Source organism: Gouania willdenowi, chromosome 14 (assembly GCF_900634775.1).
Source record: "Gouania willdenowi chromosome 14, fGouWil2.1, whole genome shotgun sequence".
In the NCBI taxonomy this organism is placed as follows: domain Eukaryota; kingdom Metazoa; phylum Chordata; class Actinopteri; order Blenniiformes; family Gobiesocidae; genus Gouania; species Gouania willdenowi.
Window position 1 is genome coordinate 28,403,721 of NC_041057.1, and position 24,756 is coordinate 28,428,476.

Here is a 24,756-nt window from a genome sequence, read left to right on the forward strand (position 1 = left end):
CTGGACCGCTTCTGTTTAGCATTTATATGCTTCCTTTAGGACTAATTTTACAGAACTGTAAGGTTGATTATCAGAGCTATATCACTGAACCCAGATGACCATGGTCCCATTGAGGTGTTGTGTGACTGCTTAGAAAAAGTAAACTGCTGGATGAGTGAAAACTTCCATCATCTAAACCATTACAATGGAGGTGATTGTCTTTGGTAACAAGGAAAAGAGGACAGCTGTCAGCAATTATCTTGAGTCGCGATCTTTAAAAGCTAAAGACCAAGTCAAAAACCTTGGTGTTCTGATTGACTCAGATCTTACATTCAGCAGTCAGATCAAATCTATCACAAAAACAGCTTCTACCACCTAAAGAACATCTCCAGAGTGAAAGATTTAATGACTCAGAAAGATCAGGAGAAACTGGTCCATGCTTTTATCTCCAGCAGACTGGACTATTGTAATGGTCTTCTGACAGGAATCCCCCAAAAGAGCATCAAACAGCTACAGCTGGTTCAGAACGCTGCAGCTCGGGTCTTAACCAGAACAAAGGTCAGAGCACATTACTCCATTTTTAAAGTCTTTACACTGGCTCCCAGTCAGCCTCAGAATAGACTTTAAAGTTCTGCTGCTGGTGTATAAATGTGTGAATGGGTTTGGTCCAGAATACATCAGTGACATGTTAGTCAGGTATGAACCCAGCAGATCTCTCAGATCTATGGACACAGGTCAGATAGTGGAGCCCAGAGCTCACAGTAAACATGGTAATGCTGTTTTCAGTTGTTATGCTGCAAAGAAGTGGAACAAACTGCCAGCAGAGCTGAAGTCAGCATCACGTGAACATTTTTAAATCAAAGTTAAAGGCACTTTTTGTCTCTACTCTGTATGATTGAGAGATAGATTTTTGGTCATGTTGTTGATGTAATGTGTTTGTTGATGATTTGAATTGATTTTACTGATGATTTTAAATGTTCTTATTGATTTTAAACAATTGAATGTTTTATCATGTAAAGAACATTGAGTTGCCTTGTGTATGAAATACGCTATACAAATAAATTTGCCTTGCCTTGCCTTGCCTTGAAGCAGTAGGCGGAACTTAATGAGCCTGTTTTTTTTATTTTTTTTACAGATTACTAGTTTCATGTAATGCTGTTTTTAGTTTTAGAAAATATGACAACTCACTTTTATATGAGTTACCTATTGCATCTTTAAATATGTGCAGATCTTTCCAAATGAACCCACACCCGTCCTGATCCATTTCAGATTTAGACATTCAATACCGAGCAGAGCTGGACCGTGACCCAGACGTGGAGAAGGTGAAGGTGATCACACAGTGCTACAGTGCAATAGAGGTTTCATCCAACGTCACTGACATTTACAAAATGACAAACGGGGAAACGTCATCGTTCTGGCAGTCGGACGGCAGCGCTCGCTCACACTGGATCAGGTAAAAGTCATGTATTTCATGGAATATTGGTGAGTCTGTCCGTGTTAAATTCTTGTTTATTTATTCGTTCTCAGACTAAAAATGAAACCAGATGTGGTTCTGAGACGTTTGGCCATCGCTGTTGCCTCCAACGACCACAGCTACATGCCTCAGCTGGTGTCGGTCGCCGTGGGTAAAAACAGGCATTCCCTCCATGAGATCAGAGACATCCGCATCCCCAGCATCATCACGGGCTACGTCGCCCTTCTGGAGAATGCCAACATCACACACCCCTGTGAGTCACACAGTCACATCATCAGCCTCTTTCAGGAAGCAGTCTTTGTTGTCCGTTCAGTTCAGTTCCTGGAGCCTGTTATATATAAAAATATTACATCTGTCCTCATCCACTGACTCATCACGGTTTGGTCCTTGCTCATTGTGGACAGCAGTGTTTCCCAAATCATGTGCCCCTCTGATCTAATGACTAAGTATATCACCAGGCTTTTTTTTTTGCGACACAACACAAGTGTATTTACTAAGAAATTCCATTACTCAAAAAAATATAAATAAGAGCTTTAATTCCCCTTTAATTCAGGATAAAAATTAAATCCTCTTTAAACTGACCTTATAAATCCGTAATTTCGAATAAAAAATGGCCGTTACGAATTAAACTTAAATCCGAAATTAAGTGGCTATTTTATTCTGATTTTAATTCCAAATTGATTAATTCCTCGATTTTGTAAATGTTTAATTACTTTAAATAATTTCAGTCATTCTGTGCATGCGCGTTCTGTCATGACGCGCTGGTGACAACATGATCTAAGATGGCTGCCCGTAGCAAACGTTGGACTAGACTAAAGACTACTTATTTAATAAAACCCTTCGAAGACATGGATATAATGAAAAGAGTGGATGGATGGAAGCATAAAAATGTGGACACATTACACACAGACACGGATATCGGCAAACCAAACAGGCTTCATGGGGGAAATGAAACCCTGAACAAGGACACATACAGTGGCTTCATAAATGATGCGTGGGTCATCACAAAATTATACTTTCACTCAGCGTCCTGTAGACGTAGAGCAGCCGTTGACTTTGATTGGCCAAAGTACAGTCGTCTATCTTCCTTCTCCTGCTCAGCTGATGAAAGTGAAACAATGTTATTGTCGAGCTGCTGCTTCAAAGCTACAATAAAATAGTTCTTAATATGTGGTCTTTTGTGTTGTAGCCACAAAAAAAAAGGTTTGTTTTGTTTTTTCCCTAGACATGACTACAGCCCTGTCCAATCAGAAACCTTCCCAACCCCCAGACCTAAAGCAGAATTGAATAAAGGCGAATAAACCTGTTTCCATGTAATCCTCAATTCGGAATGACTATTTCCATGTAAATACGAAGCAGAACACTTTAAATCAGAGTAATTTAATTCAGATTGATTAATTCAGAATTTTTAAAAAATATCATGTAACTGTCAAACATGTTGGCAGGAGTGTTCATTTTATTCGAAACCCTCGCCAAGCAGAGCAAGACTCCATCTGATCTTCTGCAATTGAGTATTGACTAGTTTGTGAAAACCTACAGGAAGTGGTTTATAGTTAACACTTTGGGTAATGTAGGGTATCATTACCAGTTTAAACATTCCTGTTTTGTTTCTGTATCAATGTCTCTCCCTATAGTTGGATGACTTTAGTGGCTCTTTAACTTTCCAAAATCGTAGCAAACATGCTAAATAAAGTTAATGGAGTCCACTGTTATTTTTATATTTTTATGCTTCAGATGACTAATAGAAGCTGGGAGGGTTATGCGGAAATCACTTGTTTTCTGTGGGTAAATTATTGTGTAAATGTGGGATATTGTCTCAAAACATAACTGTGAAGTATTTCCGGGTCATACTGGGGCCTGATTAAATAATAATAATAATAAATATAGGTTTAGAACAGTAATTCCCCTTTTTTCTTGGTCACGGAAAATCTGAGTCCCTTGTGTTGAGGAGAAATGTGATGTTTAAATTCAACTGGTGACTCATTTTAACCAGTGACTCAGTCTGAGTGCTGTCTGCTTTTCTCAGAATTCATTCGTGAGGTAAACTTTGCATCAGAAAATTTAACCCAGAATTGTTCTCCTGGTAAGACTTAAATTAAGTTATAAATATCGAGATTTATATCGTATATCATGTTTTTGGTCCATGTCGCCCACCTTTACAAAAAAGTAAAGTTACTTGAAAACAATATTTAGGTATATGGGCCCCCATTTGTCAACTGTTGGTATGTTAATATCTGAGCTTATGACATGCAATCGACCAAATTCATGAGCGTACTAAGGATGTGGAGATGAATCGATATGAATCGGTATTTAGATACAAACATGCGCGATACAAATGTATGGATTCATTCAGTGTGCATCGGTACAATTTATGGGTGAAATCACAGGAACCACAGACAGGAATATGGACATTGTACTATTGAAAGTGTCACTTTATGTCACTCATTGAGAGTGATGTTGTTTTAGTGTTGACTGTTTAAGTTCTGACAGTGTGAAAAACAGGTTCTAAATGTGAGGAAACCGATTCCTATTGCTAATGTTGAATCTGGTTCCAAATCCCAACGCTAGTTGTGGAAAGGCCTGGGTTTTTGTTGTTCTTTTTAAGAGGCCAAAAAGAAGTTGCATAAAGTGATGCATAGTACTTGTAGAGATTATGAGCAAAATCTGCACTTTTTTTGTTAAATTTGCTGCTTATAAGGAATACAATACTGTAAATCCTCAGCCCCTAGTACCATACTGAATTTCAGCTTCTTATTTACTATTAAAATTTTTGGTATAATTTCTTTGTGTAGAATTAAAATCATCAAATCGTATCGAATCGTGAACAGGGGGTGAATCGTTTTGCATCGTATTGCCAGTGGATTTAATATATCGCTAATGTATCGTATCGCTGGTAGTGTATCGAGGTGCGTATGAAATCATTGTCAATAATGGAGATTCACATGCCGAGAGCGTACGCTTCGATCAGATCTCACATCAGGTCTGACCTCGTGTACGCTAATCTGATTGCGTGGATTTATGGAGCAGCAGCAAAATCTGACAGAGACTGAAAATAAATTATTAAACAAACCTCAGCTGTCATTGGAGCATTAGCAGACACACATTCAGAACAGATCAAAAACTGATTATTAAAACCACTTAAAATAAAATTAATTTTAAAAAAGCCCACGTTATCACTGATACCACTTTTTGGTTTTCCTTTCACAGAATATCTTAATAACCCCGCTGGTAAACCACATAGGTCTACACAGCTGCAGCGCTGCTATGCTCTGTCTTTGAGAATGAGGTCCTATTTCCTCTGTACAGCCTATCACTGGAGGCTGTACAGAGAATATAGGACCTCATTCATGCTTTTAATTGTAAATAGTTCCTTAAATTTTTACAAATGCGCTTCAGTATTTAATCAGTAATGTGATGAATTATAGGTGAAATAGGCTGAAGGCATAATAAACACAGACAATGGACAATATTTTGTCATTTTAAAGGCCTTTTTTTAACCCCCAGTTTCCACTGGATGCGGCTCCGCTGCATTACGTCATCGCCACGTCACCGGAGCTGATAGGTTTCCACTTTAGTCTATGTGTTAATTTCCACCGGGTCTGCTGCGGTGCGTGTCTGCTCCTTCCCAGATGCGGTAGTCCGGTGCCCTCCACCAGATATACGCAGGGCTTCTATATCTGGCGGATACCGGAGCACGACCCATCAATCAGCACAGAGCAAATGAAGCTAAACAGGAAATTAAGCACGTACTCCGCAATAAAATATCGGGTTACTTTTCAATACAAAACACTTCAGACTATATTTCAAGTAAATACATCACCAAAACGTCATAATGTGTAAAAACTATACCAATACCACTATATTGATTCCTCTCATACTGTAACTCACTGTAAACTGCAGCAACTTTGATTTAGTTCATGTTTTACTGATGCAGTTTTATCTCTTCTCTGTTGGCTGTTGCTAAAAAATGTGGCTATGACAAATCCAGAGTCCAACATTCTTGTTCTCCTTCGTTAGGAACACTGACCTGTTTATCTGTTTATTGTTGCTTTTAGAACACATACATTTAACTGCGTTCTTGCGCGATTATATAAATTTCGTGAGAACTGCTCTGTCTCGTTACGTCACAGTCGTTCAACCGGAGCGCACCGCGGTGCACTCAAAACGCAATCGGTGTGAATTACCGGACGGCGGACAGCAGTGAAATACCAGATCGGTGCCGTGGCGCAGCAGAGACGTATCCAGTGGAAACCCCGGGTCAGGCTTTTGATCGTTATTTTTTTTTACGTGATATTTATCGCCTAAAGCATGCAGACAATGGAGGCCGATATGAACGTCATATCAATCAATCAATCAATCAATCAATCTTAATTTGTATAGCGTCAAATCATAACCAATGGTATCTCAAGACACTTTACAGTAGAGCAGTCTTAAGGACGAACTCTTCATTTTATGGATACACACATATGCATATATACGTATATACACATACATATGTATCCCACACCCAACATGAATTCATCATGGCGGCAAGGAAAACCTTCTGTTAAGCAGCAGGAACCTTGTGTGGATCCCATTCCTATGATGAACAGCCATCCACGTTATGCTGTGTTGGGTGTGTGCAGAGGAAAGGGTGGAGACAGAGTTGTTGAGACTCTGTAACTCCACACTGAGGATCCCACGGACCTGCAAGACAAAAGCCAGAAGGAGTACAGGAGCAAACACACAAGGGAAGAAGCAGACATAGAGGGAGTGTTTGAGAGAGGAATGGGACCCTCTCCGGTCCCTCTCTAACCTAAATGACCTCTCTCTTAACGCCCTCTCCAACCTCTCTCCAACCGAGCATGCCAGACCCCCCCCCGGCAGTCTATGCCTATTGCATCTTAATTATGAGCTATGAGCTGGTTCCTAACTAAAAGCTTTACCAAAGAGGAATGTTTTGAGCCTAACCTTAAAGGTAGAGAGGGTGTCTGCCCCCCGAACCGTGGTTGGTAGATGGTTCCAGAGAAGTGGGGCCTGATAACTGAAAGCTCTTCCTCCTATACTACTTTTAGAGACGAATGGAACAACGAGTAGTCCAGCATTTTGAGAGCGTAGTGTTCTGGGGGGATTGTATGGCACTACAAGCTCCTTGAGATAGACTGGTGCCTGTCCATTTAGGGCTTTATAAGTGAGAAGAAGAATCTTGAATTCTATTCTATATTTTATGGGAAGCCAATGCAGAGAGGCTAATACAGGAGTAATGTGATCTCTTCTCCTAGTTTTAGTCAGTACACGTGCTGCAGCATTTTGAACCAGCTGAAGTGTCTTAAGCGACTTGCTCGGGCAGCCTGCTAAAAGAGAATTACAATAATCCAGTCTAGAGGTAACAAAAGCATGGACTAGCTTTTCGGCGTCGCCCTGAGACAGGATAGATCTGATTTTAGCAATGTTACGGAGATGAAAGAAGGCAGTTCTTGAAGTTTGTTTTATGTGAGAGTTGAAGGATAAGTCCTGATCAAATAGAACCCCAAGGTTTTTAACAGTTGTGCTTTGTGCCAGAGTAATGCCATCTAGGGCAGTTAGGCTAGCATAGGTTTCTCTAAGGTGTCGTGGGCCCAGTACAATGACCTCACTCTTGTCTGAGTTGAGAAGAAGAAAATTTTGGTCCATCCAGGCCCTAATGTCCTTTAGACAGGCCTCAAGTTTAGATAGCTGATTTGTCTCACCTGGCTTCATTGATACATACAGTTGGGTATCATCAGCATAGCAGTGAAAGTTAACAGAGTATTTTCTCATAACATTACCAAGGGGGATCATATAGATACAGAAGAGGATTGGACCTAGCACAGAGCCCTGAGGAACCCCGTAGCTTACTTTAGTGTACACAGAAGACTTATTATTCACGTGTACAAACTGGTACCTATCAGATAGGTAGGACTTAAACCAGTTTAGGGCAGTCCCTGTGATTCCAAGTAATTTCTCTAATCTCTCTAGTAGAATATAGTGATCTATAGTGTCAAAAGCTGCACTAAGATCTAATAAAACCAGCACTGACAGTCGTCCTTCATCTGAAGCCCAGAGTAGATCATTAGTTACTTTAACTAAAGCAGTCTCTGTGCTGTGTTGAGCTCTAAAACCTGACTGGAAGTCCTCGAACAGGCTGTTGTTTTGAAGAAATTCACAGAGCTGAGCTGCCACAACTTTCTCAAGAATCTTTGAAATAAAAGGAAGATTAGATATAGGCCTGTAGTTTGCTAAAGTGCTGGAATCAAGAGTAGGTTTTTTGAGAAGGGGTTTGATTACAGCTACTTTAAAGGACTGTGGCACGTAGCCTATTGATAGGGATATATTTATTGTCTCCAACAAAGATGGGCAGACTAGGGGAACAACTTCTTTAAACAGCTTAGTTGGGATCGGATCTGAAAGGCAGGTCGATGGTTTGGAGGATGAAATAATAGAGTTAAGTTCCTGAAGTCCTATATGTGTGAAACAGTTTAGGTTAGGCCTATTTACATTTAATGGTACAGCAGGCCCAGGTGAAGGCAGGGAGTGGCTAATTTTATCTCTAATCTTGTGAATTTTATTGTTAAAAAATGTCATAAAGTCCTCACAGCTGAGGGCTAGAGGAATCATGGGCTCAATAGAGCTCTGACTTTGTGTTAGCCTGGCTACAGTGCTGAAAAGGTACCTCGGATTATTTTTATTTTCTTCAATTAGTGAGGAATAGTATGTAGATCGACTATGTCGTAAGGCTGTCATGTATTTACTATGGCTTTCTTGCCAGAGTATTCGTGACTCCTCTGTTTTATTGGAGCGCCACATTCTCTCTAATTTACGGGTTGTCTGTTTGAGTGTGTGAGTTTCAGAGCTAAACCACGGAGCTTTCCTCTGACGTTTAATGGTTTTTTCCCTCAATGGGGCAATTGAGTCCAAGGTGGATTTTAGTAGACTAGCAGAGCTATCGACAAGCAGATCCAGTTGAGAGGGGTTATAATTAATATCATAGTTATTTATTGGATGGTGCACTGAGTTTAAGGCAGCAGGAATGGCCTCTTTAAATTTAGCCACAGCACTATTGGACAGATTTCTACTCGTAACTTTTTTATTGCACAGTGCGAGATCCTCTAGGATAATGTTAAAAGATATTAAAAAGTGATCTGATAGCAGAGGATTTTCAGGGTAGACTTTTAGTTCATTTATATCAAGGCCATATGTTAGAACAAGATCAAGAGTATGATTTAAATGATGAGTAGCTTCATTAATAGTTTGAAAAAAGCCAACTGAGTCTATTAGGGTCATAAAGGCTGAGCTCAGGCTATCACTATCTTTGTCCACATGGATATTAAAATCTCCTACTATCAGTATTTTATCAGAACTGAGGACTAAGTTTGATATAAACTCAGAGAATTCTGATAGAAATTCAGAATAAGGGCCTGGAGGACGGTAAATTATCGCAAATAAGACTGGCTGGCAGGTTTTTGATTCGGTATGAGATAAATTTAGAACCAGGCTTTCAAAGGAAGTGTAACTGGCCTTTGGTTTAGGATAGATTAGGAGAGAGGAATGATAAATAGCTGCTACACCACCTCCACGGCCTATGTCTCGTGGCATATGAGTATTTAAATGACTGGGAGGAGTGGCTTCATTTAAACTAACATATTCATCTTGATACAGCCATGTTTCAGTTAAACAGAATAAATCAAAGTTATTTTCTGAGATAAGGTCATTTACTAGTAGAGATTTGGATCTCAGTGATCTAATATTTAATAGAGCACATCTAATGGTTTTATGTTTTGGTGTTTCTAGATTTGAGATTTTAATTTTTTTCAGATTTTTATAATTGATAGCTCTTTTATTTGATTTTATGTTAAAATCATTGTGAAATTTGGGTCGGGGGACTGACACCGTCTCCATAAAATAATATTCATCACCATCACAGCAGTTGCCATGGCGATGAACACAGCTATCATAATAGCAATGGGAGGGAAACTGTCCTAAGGCAAGCGCAGAGGGGCGTGGAGGACTCCCCCTCTGTAACATGGTCTCATTCATGTGATGTCATAAATGTGCCATGTTTTCTGATAGTAGAGATGCTCCCTCCAAAGTAGGATGGATTCCATCTCTTCCTATCAGGTTCGGTTTTCCCCAGAAGGATCTCCAATTATCAATGAAGCCCACCTCGTTTTCTGGGCACCACCTCGATAGCCAGCGGTTAAATGATGACATGCGGCTATACATGTCATCACTGGTCAGATTTGGTAAGGGACCAGAGAAAATATCCGTACGTCTCTCCAGAATCTCTGTTGTGTGTACACGGGGGCAGACTTCACCTGCTCAGTAGCTGATCCTCTTCCACAGAGCGTTTAAATGAGCTCCTTGAAGTATAGTTTTCAAAAAGCACATCTTTGTTTAGCTCCACCTCAGATGCGAGGATGCCAATTTTCATCTTGGAAAAGCTACTTTTTTTGGTTTGACCTTAGTGGGCGGGGCTTACGAAACAGGAGGGAGTAATATGTTAATGACGATCTAATTCAGCCGCCGGATTTATCATCACCTGATCATTTGTACCCCGGGATTGATCAGATGCCAATGTTTCATGAATCACGTATTGGTCCTGTTGTACAACCAAATTTACACCCCTTTTTACGCAAGGTTGATAAATTAGGGCCAATGTTCCCCAAATAAGTAAGGAGTATTTCCACCTTTGTCTTTGTCCGTTTTGAGTAATGTGCCACGCGTCTGTCTTTTTTTTTTTTTTTTAAATAGTTTTTTTCTAAAGTCAAGAACTATGTCCTCAGCGTAACCAATCCAAATCCTTCTCTTAGTGGCTCTATCTAACTTCATAAAGATTATACCTTTATCCTGTACCTGAAATAAGGATTTTATCTGAACATTCATGCTCTTAAAGCTCATTCATGGTGTCATTTGTGTCCGATACATTCCCTGACATCATCATCATCCCTTTATTAAATCCCAGACATCCAGATCAACATCAAGAGGTGCCTGAGTGATGGATGTGACACTCGGATTCATGGCTTGAAGACGCTGGGTTATCAGATTACCAAGAGTAAAGAGGTGTCTGTTTCGGACGCTTCGGCCATCTGGTACCTGTCTCTCCTCACCTCGCTGGTCACCGCGTCCATGGAGACCAACCCAGCATTGGCTCAGACAGTCCTTCAGAGCACTCAGTAAGACACTCAGCAGTCTACAGGCTAACGTTTAATTGCATATTGTCATTATTACACATTTTCTTCATCCAGCGTTTGTTTTAATGTTTCTCGTCTTTACAGAAAAGCCTTGCGGCACATGCCACCGCTGTCCCTGACGCCGTCCTCCACAGAGTTACCAAAGTTTTTCTCTTCAAACATCTTGGAGGAGGTGGATGGATTTCTCCTCAGGATAGCAGAGTAAGAAGCTTACATCAGCACACTCACGAGATCCTGAGTTAATGTGGGTGACATCATCGCTTTGAAAACAAAAGATCAAAACAAGTGATTGGCTCAGATGGGACTATGACACACATTTCCGTCCCAGTTTAATACCTTAATTATTCATCTTTTCTCAAGCATCAGTAACACATTTACTGTATGCTGTTGTTTAGTTTGTCACAATTTCTGAAAAATCATTTTAGCTCAATACTGACCGTATTTAATCATATATGAACAGATTTGACAGAAGCAGTAAATTAGTCTTTTTTTATTCTGCTTGGGTGCAGCTGTTGTGTGGGTCCCGATGCAGAGCTGACCCTCCTGGCCTTCGCCCTGGCCAGAGGTAGCGTGGCTAAAGTCCTCCAGGCCCTGTCCTGCATCTGTGATCATCTGGACACCAAATACAAAGCCTCCACCCTCATCGTCTCCATGGCCTCCGTCCGTCTGCGACTGCTCTATCGAAATGGTTTGTTCTTCTTTTCTGCAGGATGTTTCTCTTCAAAGACATCCTGAAAGAAATATCGTTTTCATTTGGGGGTCATTTCATGTCATTTTAACACGTTTTCAGCACTTTCCACGCACTTGGGTCTCAAAACATTCAGATGTTTTCACCAATTGTTCCATGATTATTCAATATGTACACTGTACATTTTTAGTTTGAGGAGGGCATGTGTCGATTTTTGCTTGTCTTTATTATAGGCATCTGTATAATATAAATGGTTTGTCAAAATGTACAATTCTTTGGTGGACGTTAAAAAAAAAAATATATATATATATCCGGTGGAAATAACCTCCATTCAATGTAGTTTTTGTGCGGTACATTACATTTAATCTATTTGGTCGGCTATGATTTAATGCATTTGATTTTTGTCTGGTCATTTCATTTTTTGTAGTTTCACAATGTCCATATTAAAACATAAAAATGTACTCCGTAATGGTTGGGTGTACATGTGTAATGGATTGCTTTACTTCTTTTAAAAGGGCAGTATTGTGAAAAAATACTTAATAATGGTTTTGCTATAGTGATAAACATTCCTTTAGCTTCAGTCAGCTCCAAATGAGCGAGTTGGATTTTTCTTGCGTTGTGACGTCACATCCCGGAAACGCCTCCTCCCGACAATCCTAACTCCTCCTACCCTCTAAGAATGTGAGCTCCTCCCTCTCTAACTACCTCACAAGTTAAACAAACATAGCAACGGCAGGTTGATATTAAAGTTATTATCTATACGTTCAGTTTATAGATAAACCGAAGAGTGTTCACAATCAGTTTCACTTTTAGTAGCCGTTATACCACCTTGTATCGCCTTTATGGGATGAACTGACGTGTTTGTGACCCAATGCGATGCAGCGGTTGGACAAAACAATGGATTATTGTCTTAAATTGACTAGTTCTGTGACCAGAGGATGAAAAGGATGAAAAGAAAGCGATGTAGCAGCTTATGTGAGTGTTTGAAACAGCTGACTCAGCTCGTAGTTGAGAGTTTACTTCTCTGTGGCGCAGCGTTAGCGGTCACAATCAGTTAAGTTTTTGGTAGCCGTTATACTGCCTGGTATCGCTTTTATAGCAAACGACGGACTATCACCTTAAATGGACTATTCCTGTGAGGTGAGGATGAGAAGGAAGACTGTTAATGATTTACTGCTGCTGTTGTGATAAACACACACCCTGAAACAGCGTTTGTTTACGCCTACTCGTGCATATGCATGAAGGCCCAAAAAACAGCCTGTTTTTAGGAGTGCTCTGAAAGTCACTTTTCAGAGGGCTAAAACTCCAGGAAACAGGCGAGTTTGGTAAAATAAACCTCAAATACTATGTTGTTGAGGTTCTAAGAAGAATTGGAGATGGGTGAAAAATAGCATAATACTGGACCTTTAAAACGTAGAAATATACTCAAAAAAGTACAAGTACCCATAAAAACCACCTAATTACAGTAATGTGAGTACTTGTAATCCATTACTTTCACCTCTGGACATGTGTGAATCAAAAAGTTTAACTGTGATGTCACTGACTAGAGGTGTGCCAGAATATTGATGCAAAGATATATTGCGAGGGTAAGTCTTGCGATACGTTATCAATTCACTTGCGTGCGTTAAGAAGAGCCACTGTGCAGTTTACACTTTGTTTTACTTGGCTGTCATTCATGTGAAATTGATTGACAATGTTTTGTAATTGAATTTCTTCAGTGACACAGATATTGTGATGTATTGTGGATGAAATTTCCCACGTTATATAGATTATCGCCATTTTGTAATAATGTCGTTACAGTAGGAAAAAATATCGTGATATAACATATTGCGAGGTACCTAGCGACACCCAGCCCTATCACTGACAGTGTTTGAATTGTTCCAGGAAAGCCCCTTCAGTTGCACCTCCAGGCCTGTGATGTGAAGAGTAAAGAGGAGAAATCTGGACCAGAGAACATGCTCGCAGACTCGTCCACAGGCGACGGTACGACGTAGTGAATGTGGAAGGAATCAGTGGTACAATGGTCATATGAACACCTTTAACCTCCTGTTTGTCCTCAGGTTTCCTCTCAGAGAGCGGCAAGAAGAAGGCCAGCATCATCTTGTCCACAGAGGACCAGAGCAACTTCCAAGTCACGCAGATGAGAATCAAAGTACGGTTTCAGTAGGATCCTTTTGTTCCTTTTAGATTTCAGATTAGTCAAACACTTGCTCTCCATTTGATTTAACCAGGTGCGGAAAGGAGCCATCGGGGCCAAGTGTGGATTGGTGTTTGCGTACAAAGAGGATGATCAGTTTGATGCTGACAAACATTTCAAGAGGTTCAAAAAGTATGACGTTTGGGACCACAAGGACTACAGAGAGTTTGTTCAAGACAAGTAAGATTTCACTGATAATGTTTATTTTACTTACAAAAATTATCCAGTCTGTACATCAGGCACACATGGACTGATCGGCCTTTGATAGACTTTTCCTTTTAGGTTAGAAGTGTTGTACTTAAGACCATATCTTTGCTTTAATTTGAGTTATATTTTAAATACTTTTGACAGACCAAAACAAGATTTATTCAACTCTTTCAAAGCACAACATGCAAAAATCTCAAATCTGTATTGTATTTTATAGCAATTGATAAGACCAGAATTATTTAAAATATCTGAAAATAAGATGTTTATTTGTCAGGTGAATGAGCCTTTAAGGGAGCCTCTACTGTTTTTACAAATGTGGCCTAAAATCTTTGAAATGTCCTTATTAGAAACACATTATTATGCATAATATTCGTTTAATTGTCGTCTAGAAATGGGTCCACTTTATTGTTTTAGAGACTGTGTTCCGCCATCTTGAAATCAAGTGATTCATGATGTCACATGGCCCCACTGCCTGTAAACATCCCATTGTTTATTATTGGAGTGAAGCATTCAGCCTAATTTTTACATAATTTAGCAGCTTTTTCAGTCAAAATGACAACTTGTGCTTCTTTTGGTTGCTCTAGACGAACTGGAAGAGTTAAAGATGTTGATGTAAACCACTTTTGGTTACAGAAAGAAAATAAAAACTGATGCTTCCAAATTTGCAGTTTGGTAAGAGCGAATGAAGCAGAGAAGAAGAGCTCTCCTAAGGGCCTTTTACTCTCCCTTTAACAGTGCGTGGCTGATGCTCTGATGGCTGAATTTAGAGACTAAATCACTCTAATTTCAAGATGGAAGTAGTCCCATTTTAAAAGTGAATAAAATGAATATGGTGCAAAATGATGTTAGGCATAGATCTAACATCATTTTGTGGCCTAAAATCTTAATGTCAAAGATTTTAGGCCACATTTGTAAACATTTTTCTGACTAGAAATAAGATGCAGGTGTCAGGCACTGAAAATGATTTCCAAGGAACAGTTCCAAGTGCCTTTTTTTTATTGTAACAATAATGAAGTTGAAGAATAGCAGATCAGTGCTGGTCATGACGGAAAACTGTAAAAATGCGCTCAAGACGAGACCTTTTGGCTTTGTTCGAAATATTACACTACGTACTGTTCACTACAAACTTGAGTATATACTGTCTACTACAGACAAAACTTCAAGTTAACTTCAAAACAACAGCCCTATTTACAAAACAGTTAAATAACTAATTGAAGACAAGACGATATGCTTTTGTTTTGAAAAGAAGATGTTTGATTTTTAACTTGAAGCTGGTCTCAGGACGATTTTACATTCCGTTCGCAATGCATCATGGGACGGTTGAATATGATTAGTGTGCCCACCGTGCATATTTAAAAAAAAATATTCATATAGTATACAGTACATCATACTATCTAATGTGAACACACTACATACTCATTTTGAGGTCAGACTGAGCCTGTGTTTGAAATTACATACTAACGTACTACTCATACTAAGTCTGACATCATAATTAGTCTGTAGTTTGTCATTGTAGGTTCCAAATGCATTCTGGGAAACTTGGAAGTATACTTCAGTGGGAACGCTCATCATCCTAATCATACTTATAGTATGTAGTAGACAGTATATACTCGTGTGTGTGTGTGTGTGTGTGTGTGTGTGTGTGTGTGTGTGTGTGTGTGTGTGTGTGTGTGTGTGTGTGTGTGTGTGTGTGTGTGTGTGTGTGTGTGTGTGTGTGTGTGTGTGTGTGTGTGTGTGTGTGTGTGTGTGTGTGTGTGTATATATATATATATATTAGAGATGTAACGATTAATCGTAAGGCAGTTAAAAATCGATTCATAGGTATAACGATTCACATCGATGCTGTGAAAATTGAATCGCAGTACTTTTTTTAACCAGCTACCCAGAAGTGTTGGCGGCGAGCGAAATCTGCTAATACTTTCTTTCTGGCCGCCTTCTACTCTTAAACATATTCATAAATGATTCATTACCCCTTTAGCACCGAAAGAATATCTGTAATATTACGTGAATATCTGTAAAAGTCACGTTTTTCTATTAGCTCTGTCTGCTAGCATAGCATCTCTTCTTCACTGCAAAATATCTGCATGCCAACCGACCACTGGGTTACCAGCGCCCTCTGCTGGTTCAAACAAATATCTGACCTAAATACAGTAAAATGACTGTTTTTTTTTTTGTTTTGTTTTTTTAGTCCAATTGTTAAGGCACAAAATACATTTTCAGTTGCACTTTTAAAAAGAAAAATAACTATTATGCAGTTTTGTATTGTTTACTATAGAACCAGAATTTAAATAATAAGCTTCTTCTTCATTTGTATTCCTTTATTTATTTCATTCAAGATTTATTTTTAGTTAAAACGCATTGTTTTGAATAGTTATCAAGGGATTCTTTTGACAATGAAAAATAGTATAGTATTTTCCCCAAAAAAATAAAGGAATATTTTTCAGTCATTTATATACAGTCCCGTTTTGTAAAATAAATCGTGAGAGAATCGTATCGTGAACCCAGTATCGTGAATCGAATCGTATCGGGAGTTGAGTGAATCGTTACATCCCTAATATATATAGTTTGTAGTGCACAGTACGGAGTGTGCTATTTATAACACATCCCTAATATGAGTAGTAAGTTTGTATGCGATTTCGAACACAACCCATGACCTTCAAATTAAAATAGACTTATTAATTCCCAGAGGGGAATTCTATTGTTGCAGCAACGCAATTAGAAAAAGCAGACGATAGGAAACAAGAATAAATACTAATAGGTAATAGTGCAAAAAATATAAAATGTAGGACATAAATGAATTAGAAAAATTGAATTAAATTTAAAATAAATAAATAAATAAAAATGTGCAAAATGTCTTATTCAGACCAATCTCAAGTACTAATGCACTACATGGCAGATATTGCCATTTTGAATGTGTTATAATGTCTTTGCATTTTTGTGTGTGACTCATAATCCCCATTCATCTGTCACTTTACCTACAGTATGAAGACTCAGACCCAGTGTGAGGATGAGCCCATTGGTTGGTTTGAGTTGGAAGATGACTGGAATGATGTGGAGATCAAGCTTCAGCAGTGTCGTGTTGCAAAGGTAGAAGCCTCGTCCACGTTTCCATTAAAGTGGTGCCGGCACATCTCAACTGGGTTTCCTTCAGCTGTGGTATCGGATGCTTTATGCAGAGTGCTTTTTCAACACGGAAGTCCTCTGACTGCTACAGTAGAGTTAAAATCAATGCATCATGTGTGCTTAGTCAGTGGCTGTATTACTCAGCGATAGGAAAACAATGCCCGTGTGTCAAACTCAAGGCCCGGGGGCCAAATCTTGCCCCTTAAAGCATCAAATTCAGCCCGTAGAAAGTAAAAATGACAAATGACAGAAATTACAAAACATGAATCGTGTGAATTACCAACTAATTCAGTTGTGGATATCTCAGTTCCTCAAAATGCACAAATTTAATGAACCATATTGTTGAAATAACTCAATTTATCCAAAAAGCCTGCAATTTTCTTGCGATAATTCCACAACATTTCCCAAATTAGATAAAAAATTGGACACAAAATGACAGATTTAAGTAAAAATCTTCCATCCTTCAGGGACTGATAGTGATATCTGTCACTTTTTGCAGTCAGTGCCTTACATACTGTATATATCAACGTAGAAGGGCAAATTTAGGGCACAATAATGTTGAAATTACTCATTTTCTCCACCTAAAATTTGTGGCCCCAGAACTAAAGTAAGTTTGACAGCTCTGTTTGAGCCCAATATGTAACAACAAACCGAAATGTTATAATAAAAAATGTAATAAACCTGAATTGTAATAACTGGTCAACAATGTAACAAGATGCTGAGCCCACAATGTAAAAGGTTTTTACATTTGCTATTACATTATGGGGCAGGAAAAATATGTTTCCTCTAATAGTGTAATCATTTTATTACATCAATGATTCATGGATTAAAGGGCTTATTGCTTCAATGAAGAAAGTAGTAGTATACACAAATGTGTATATGTAAATATGTGTGCCTGCAAAAATATTTATGTTTTGGGCTCAACATCTTGTTACATTATTGACCAGTTATTACATTTTGGGTTTTATTAGATTTTTTTTTTTTTTACAACAATTCAGGTAATTATTGAATATCAGGCTTTAAAAGTGCAGGATAATATTGAAATGATTTGTTTTCTCTGACTAAATTCTGTTGCCCCTGAACTAAAATTAGCTCGATAGCTCTGCTTTAAAGTCAGCAAACAATGACACATTGATAAAACAAAAAGACGAAAGAAAGGAACTCAAATTCCTGAGATTTCCCAGAAGATCCATTATCACAAACTGGTATCTGCTCAACCCTGAATGGAATAACAGACATGCAGGTAGTGAAAACTGTGCTCTCTGGTTCTTCTTACCTGGTACTGTAGCCCAATGGTAATATAGAAAATCTGAGTGGGCTATATCTGTGCTAGTGCAAGAGAAAACATTATTATTATTAGTAAATAGATGTATATTGCACTTCATAACACACACGTCATCTCAAATTTAAAATGTATTTGTTAGTATTTAGGATTATTGTACTTTTTAAATAGTAATGTTGTTCTCTGCGTTGACAGTTCCTGATGGTGAAGTTCCTGTGCACCAGGCAGGACTCTGCAGAGCGCCTGGGTGTGCAGTCCCTGGGCTTTAGCGGCTACCTGTGCCCTGGCACAGAGAAGCTAGAGGATCTGGATGACCTCAATGCAGAGGGAGAAAGCTTTGAGCGCGACGCCGTCACAGGTCTTTGTCTGCTCAACAAGACGCTGTTCTTCATTCAACAGCTGACACGGGACCTGGTAACGACTCACCTTCAAATCATTCACACAGTAAAACAGTCGTATGAGTGTTTTAAATTAATCATATTAGAATAATAGCATCAAAAGCCTGATTCACCAAATGTATTTAATTCTGTTTAAAAAGTTTACATATGCAGTGCATCGCATAATATTATGCTGGATATATAATGTTAGCGCTCAATAATACTTAGCTATAATATAAGGTAATAAATAGTGATCTGTTGTGTAATTTTTTTTTTAATAATTATTGATACACATATCAAATTAAGTTATTTCTTCCACATTCACCTCTCCCATGTTTTAATTATTTACACATCGTTACCGTTTTGTAGCAGCTCCAAACTAGAAAGGAACCATTTCCTTATAAATATTTGAGTATTTTATTCTCCACACATTTTATGGAATTTAAATGTAGGTGGGTTATTTTTACGCAATTTCTTAAAAAAAAAAAAAAAAAAAAAGGCATTGATAGATCTAAAAAAAATTTGTTTTAAAAAATGTTAAGAATAAAAATGAAGTTTAGTTACATGCTTTCATTCCTGCTTACTCTTAACTCACTCAGTGCCATTGGCCATTGACGAGTTAACTCGTCATTTCAAATCCAAACGCTCAGTGCCATTGACATCGTCATTTGCGTTTTTTCACGGGGATTACTAGAAAACACCCTGGCAGAGGTCCCTCATCAATATCTAAGCTGTGGGGTGTTGTAGTGACCAACTGTGCCCTGAAGATGGCAGCAGTACACCTTTAGATGAGAGATTAGCCACTGATGCTACCCAGCAAAGCAGGAACGAGTGAGATTATGGCGCTACGGAGTGATATTGTGACGTATCCAGCAGCTCACAGCTCCACATACTAACACAGAACATGTATGGTCCTGAGTACATTATTGATAATGTTGAGATGGTGAGATAAAACCATCAACTAACTGGGTCAAACGGGTCATCCCTGCGTGTCGGGTGGGGGGGCTGTGAGCCAGATAGCAAAATAATAGGTGACACGTAGGAGGTAGCGGCACCTTTGGATGAGAGATCATCCGTGCTCAGCAGAGCTAAGAGGGAGAGGAGAAAAGGCGTTTACGAGACTGAAAATGGCACTACGTAGGAGAGTTGATGTTCCCAGCAGCGCACACTCGATCAGAGCATGTGTGGAACTTATGGATAATGTGGCGATGGTGAGATAAAACAATAAAAAAAAACGGGGAACGCAGTGACACTGTCCGGGAGGAAGAGCAAGTGGTGTGTGTGCAGACTGATGGGAGAGAAAGTTAGAGGAACGCCAAAATACAGTAAGAAATCTATTCAACTCTGACCCAGAAAGATAAATAATAATTTTGCCATCAAAAGCCTGGTCTCCGTGCAAAAAAAATAGCTTGAAAGTCACTGACAGGTTTTCTCAGCTTTTTGCTCTGTAACTGAAGATTTGTGTAAAACTTGCTCTATTCAACGGCTGATCACAAAAGAACGAACCGAGCCAGAAACAAATAATTTTTTTTGATGAAAGTAGAGGCTTTAATCTTCAGATTTCAGATGGTCATAGTAGAAAATATTCTGTGGGACTTTAAAATCAGTCAAAATGCTCAAAAACGGCTAGCACTGAGGGGGGTAGAAAATCTGAGAATGGCTGGCACTGAATGAGTTAATATATTGTCTAAATAGTGTTTTTGTAAATATGTCATTTTATTGTGTAGTTATGTATATATATGTATTTGATATTTATAGTTCTTTTCTAATTGTTCTTTTCTTTTGGCTGGGTAGAAACCAGTAACCATAACAGATTCCTTGTATGTATGAACATACTGGGTGAATAAAACTTTTTTCTGACTCTTATTGTGTGTTTTTCTGCAGGACGTTTCTAACTTCAGGCATAAGTATTTGCTGGACTTCAGCGGTCTCGACCTGAACCTCTTCTGGACCTTCTACAGTAAACTCAGGGAGATGTAAGTCTCATGATACATAATATATATATATATAAGTATACAGTTGTGTGCAAAAGTCAGGGCACCCCTTTAAAAACAGCATATTTTATATATTTAAAAAGTTATATTCATATTTACTGTCTCTCTGGTATATGTGAAAAAAGACAATATTGTCAGGAAACATTAATGCATAGTTACATTTTATTTTATAAATTGAACAAAATTACAAAAATGAAAAACATAATTTTGGCATGTGCAAAAGTCGGGGCACCCTGAGAGTTTCAAAGTGTCAGATTCTTTTTACAAGCTCAGACCTCTACCAGCTCATTGGTCCTGAAGCATGTGTCAACAATTGTCATTAGGGAGTGCCAGCTGGTGCCAATTTGAGGGTTTCTTAAATACGGCGACTCCACAAACCTTGTACAAACACTCAGCAACCATGGGTTCCTCTAAGAAGCTGTGTAAGACAGAAAAAATGAAAGTAATTGATGCCCACAATGCCGGGGAGGGTTACAAGAAGATAGCAAAGCGTTTTCAGTTTGCAGTTTCCACAGTGCGAGGCATATTTAAGAGATGGCAGGTGAGGGGAACTGTGGAGGTCAAGAAGAGATCTGGAAGACCAAGGAAACTCTCGGAGAGAACAGCTCGTAGTCTGGTCAGAAAGGTAAACCAAAACCCACATTTGACTTCAAAAGACCTCCAGGAAGATTTAGCAGACTCAGGAGTGGCGGTGCACCCTTCCACTGTGCGCCGATACTTGCACAAACAAGACCTTCATGGAAGAGTCTGTAGAAAAAAACCTTATCTACGACCTCATCATAAAATACAACGTCAAAAATATGCAACAGAACATCTACAGAAGCCTGATGACTTTTGGAAACAAGTGCTGTGGACTGATGAAGTTAAAATAGAACTCTTTGGCCACAATAAGCAAAGGTATGTTTGGAGAAAAAAAGGAGCAGCATTTCATGAAAAGAACACCTTGCCAACTGTTAAATATGGGGGTGGATCCATCATGCTTTGGGGTTGTGTTGCAGCCAGTGGGACAGGAAACATTGCTCGGGTGGAGGGAAGAATGGATTCAATTAAATACCAGCAAATTCTGGAGGCAAATATCACAGCATCTGTATAAAAGCTAAAGCTGAAAAGAGGATGGCTTCTACAACAGGATAATGATCCTAAACATACCTCCAAATCCCCCATGGACTACTTCAAGAAACGCAAGCTGAAGGTTTTGGAATGGCCTTCACAGTCTCCCGACTTAAACATTATCGAAAATCTGTGGGTAGCTCTTAAAAGAGCTGTGCATGCAAGACGTCCTAGGAATATTGCAGAACTGGAAGCCTTTTGCAAGGAAGAATGGGGAAAAATCCCAAATAATAGAATCCAGAGACTTGTTGTTGGCTATAAGAAGCGTTTACAAGCTGTGATATCTGCCAGAGGGGGTGTTACTAAGTACTGAAGGTACTGATGCTGTAGGGTGCCCCGACTTTTGCACATGCCAAAATTATGTTTTTCATTTTTGTAATTTTGTTCAATTTATAAAATAAAATGTAACTATGCATTAATGTTTCCTGACAATATTGTCTTTTTTTCCCCATATACCAGAGAGACAGTAAATATGAATATAACTTTTTAAATATATAAAATATGCTGTTTTTAAAGGGGTGCCCTGACTTTCGCACACAACTGTATATATGTGTATATATATATATATATATATATATATATATATATATATATGCAATTAGATTATTTTCCAAAATTGTTCAGCTTGGTGTCATGGACTGAGTTTACCTCCGTACTCGTGCTGGAATTGCCATGCATAATGTCATACAGAGATTACTGTACTGATTTTAAAAAATGCTTAAAAGATCACATTAGTCGACCATCGATAAAAAAAATCAACCAAACGGCTTATTATTGTAAAGTTACATTAGGTTAAGCAATGTATATTATGTTTTATAATCATGTTTATTTGGAGAATAAACTATTCCTATTCGTATTGACATTGCTACATGAGACACTATTACTTTACTCAAGTTGTTGACTTAGATTGTCAATCACTCAGGACGGCGGAAGTAGCAAAAATCACAGTGGATTTAGCAAAAATTCATTTTCCGGTCGTGCGCATGCTCATAATCGATCTCAGTACGAGGTAAACTCAGACCGTGACACCGGGTAACAAACTCAATAAATACAATGAAACTACAAAATATTGTGTTACTAGTGAAAGTTTATAAAATATAGCCTCTTTTGGGTTATTACTGTTAGTTAAATATACTGTCATGTAGGGCTGCACGATTATGGCCAAAATGATAATCAATTTTGATCAATATTGTAATCACGATTATAATCACAATTATTTATCGTGTTATGAGTAAAAAATGTGTTTTTATTACACTACATTTAAACAAACAGTATGTGTACAGTTTACAGTTCAAAATGAAGCTTTAAATAAGAATTATACCTAAAAAAAAGAATATAAAATATACCAGTCTAACAAAATAAATGCATTATTACAGAGTGCAGAGCTCGTATTTTAAATGTAAATATTGCCGACGATCAGATTAATTAAATCTTTTCAATCAAAATCATGATCAGGATTAAAACTCGATTAATTGTGCAGCCCTACTGTCATGTCATATTTCAGGTGGAAAATATTGCACACGTCCACTGCTACACTAGAGCAATGTGTGGTTACTGTATGTATTACTTTTATGATCTTTAACAAAGCGTGTCTAAATATTTCAGTGAGGATGACGAGGAGATGGTAAAAAGCAGAATCCTGCTACTCCAGATAATGCAGAACTGTTTCTCCTTGTTGCCCAACCCGACGGAGCCCCGGAGCTCGGATGGTTCCAAAGGACCGGAGGAAGGCGCTACAGCAGAAGCTGCACCCACACCGTCCACATCCAGTAGCGCTGAGCCTCTAAACGACTCTTTGAAAGCTGTGCCACAGTTCTACTCCCACCTGTGCCAGAGTAAGAACGCATCAGCTCCCACAGAAGAGACTCACTGCTGTGTACAGATCATTTTAAACACTAATGTTGGTGTTTTTAATGTTGCAGTGGTGGACGGTCCAGAGGGCAGGACGTCAGTGGAGAAAGCGGTACACAAGGAGATGGTCACGGCTATTCTTAAAGGAGCTGCTGTTTTCTTTCCTGACAAACACGTCAGACGGGACAAGCTTTTTCACATGATGGTGAGTCAATGGGATCAAAATGCTGTTTTTTTAGGTGCTGTAATGTAGTGGTTTAGCCCCCAAGCTAGTTTAAAGAAAGCTTTTTTAAATCAGATAAAGACATATGGTGTGTAAATATCATACTAACATACGACTCATACTAAGTCTGACATCAAAATGAGTATGTAGTGCGTTCACATTAGATAGTATGAAAAGATTGAGTATGCTAGAAATACCCGGATGTATACTGTAGTGTGGCAAAAAAGTATTTAATCAGCCACCAATTGTGCAAGTTCTCCCGCTTAAAAAGATGAGATGCCTGTAATTTTCATCATAGGTAAACCTCAACTAGGAGAGACAAAATAAGAAAAAAAAATCCAGAAAACACAATTGTATGATTTTTAATGAATTTATTTGCAAATTATGGTGGACAATAAGTATTTGGTCAATAACAAAAGTTCATCTCAATACTTTGTAATGTACCCTTTGTTGGCAATGACAGAGGTCAAACGTTTTTGTAAGTCTTCACAAGGTTTTCACACACTTGTGCTGCTATTTTGGCCCATTCCTCCATGCAGATCTCCTCGAGAGCAGTGATGTTTTGGGGCTGTCGCTCACGGACGGGCAACACGGACTTTCAACTCCCTCCAAAGATTTTTTATGGGGTTGAGATCTGGAGACTGGCTAGGCCACTCCAGGACCTTGAAATGGTTCTTACTAAGCCACTCCTTTGTTGCCCGTGCGATGTGTTTGGATCATTGTCGTTCTGAAAGACCCAGCCACGTTCCATCAGCAAGGGCATTGAAGATGAAAGGAGGTTTTTACTTTTACAAAATCTCATGATACATGGCCCCATTCATTCTTTCCTTTACATGGATCAGTCATCCTGGTCCCTTTGCAGAGAAACAGTCCCAAAGCATGATGTTACCACTCCCATGCTTTACAGTAGGTACGGTTTTCTTTCTACTCCAAACACAACAAGTTTAGTTTTTACCAAAAAGTTGTATTTTGGTTTCATCTGACCATATGCCATTCACCCAATCTTTTTCTGGATCATCCAAATGCTCTCTAGCAAACCTCAGATGGGTCCTGACATGTACTG

The 24,756-nt window shown here is 38.8% G+C and overlaps 1 protein-coding gene across 1 annotated transcript in view; it reads left to right on the forward strand.

The window, feature by feature from the left end:
* Positions 1 to 24,756, forward strand: part of zzef1 (zinc finger, ZZ-type with EF hand domain 1) — an 80,513-nt gene that overhangs the window by 9,649 nt on the left and 46,108 nt on the right. The window contains exons 4-16 of the mRNA XM_028467000.1: positions 1,249 to 1,432; positions 1,507 to 1,706; positions 10,413 to 10,623; positions 10,726 to 10,842; positions 11,151 to 11,329; positions 13,214 to 13,312; positions 13,390 to 13,481; positions 13,561 to 13,706; positions 16,715 to 16,820; positions 18,334 to 18,552; positions 20,400 to 20,491; positions 23,225 to 23,454; positions 23,542 to 23,675. Coding sequence (XP_028322801.1) covers positions 1,249 to 1,432; positions 1,507 to 1,706; positions 10,413 to 10,623; positions 10,726 to 10,842; positions 11,151 to 11,329; positions 13,214 to 13,312; positions 13,390 to 13,481; positions 13,561 to 13,706; positions 16,715 to 16,820; positions 18,334 to 18,552; positions 20,400 to 20,491; positions 23,225 to 23,454; positions 23,542 to 23,675 — 2,009 coding nt within the window. The remainder of the gene's footprint in view (positions 1 to 1,248; positions 1,433 to 1,506; positions 1,707 to 10,412; positions 10,624 to 10,725; positions 10,843 to 11,150; positions 11,330 to 13,213; positions 13,313 to 13,389; positions 13,482 to 13,560; positions 13,707 to 16,714; positions 16,821 to 18,333; positions 18,553 to 20,399; positions 20,492 to 23,224; positions 23,455 to 23,541; positions 23,676 to 24,756) is intronic.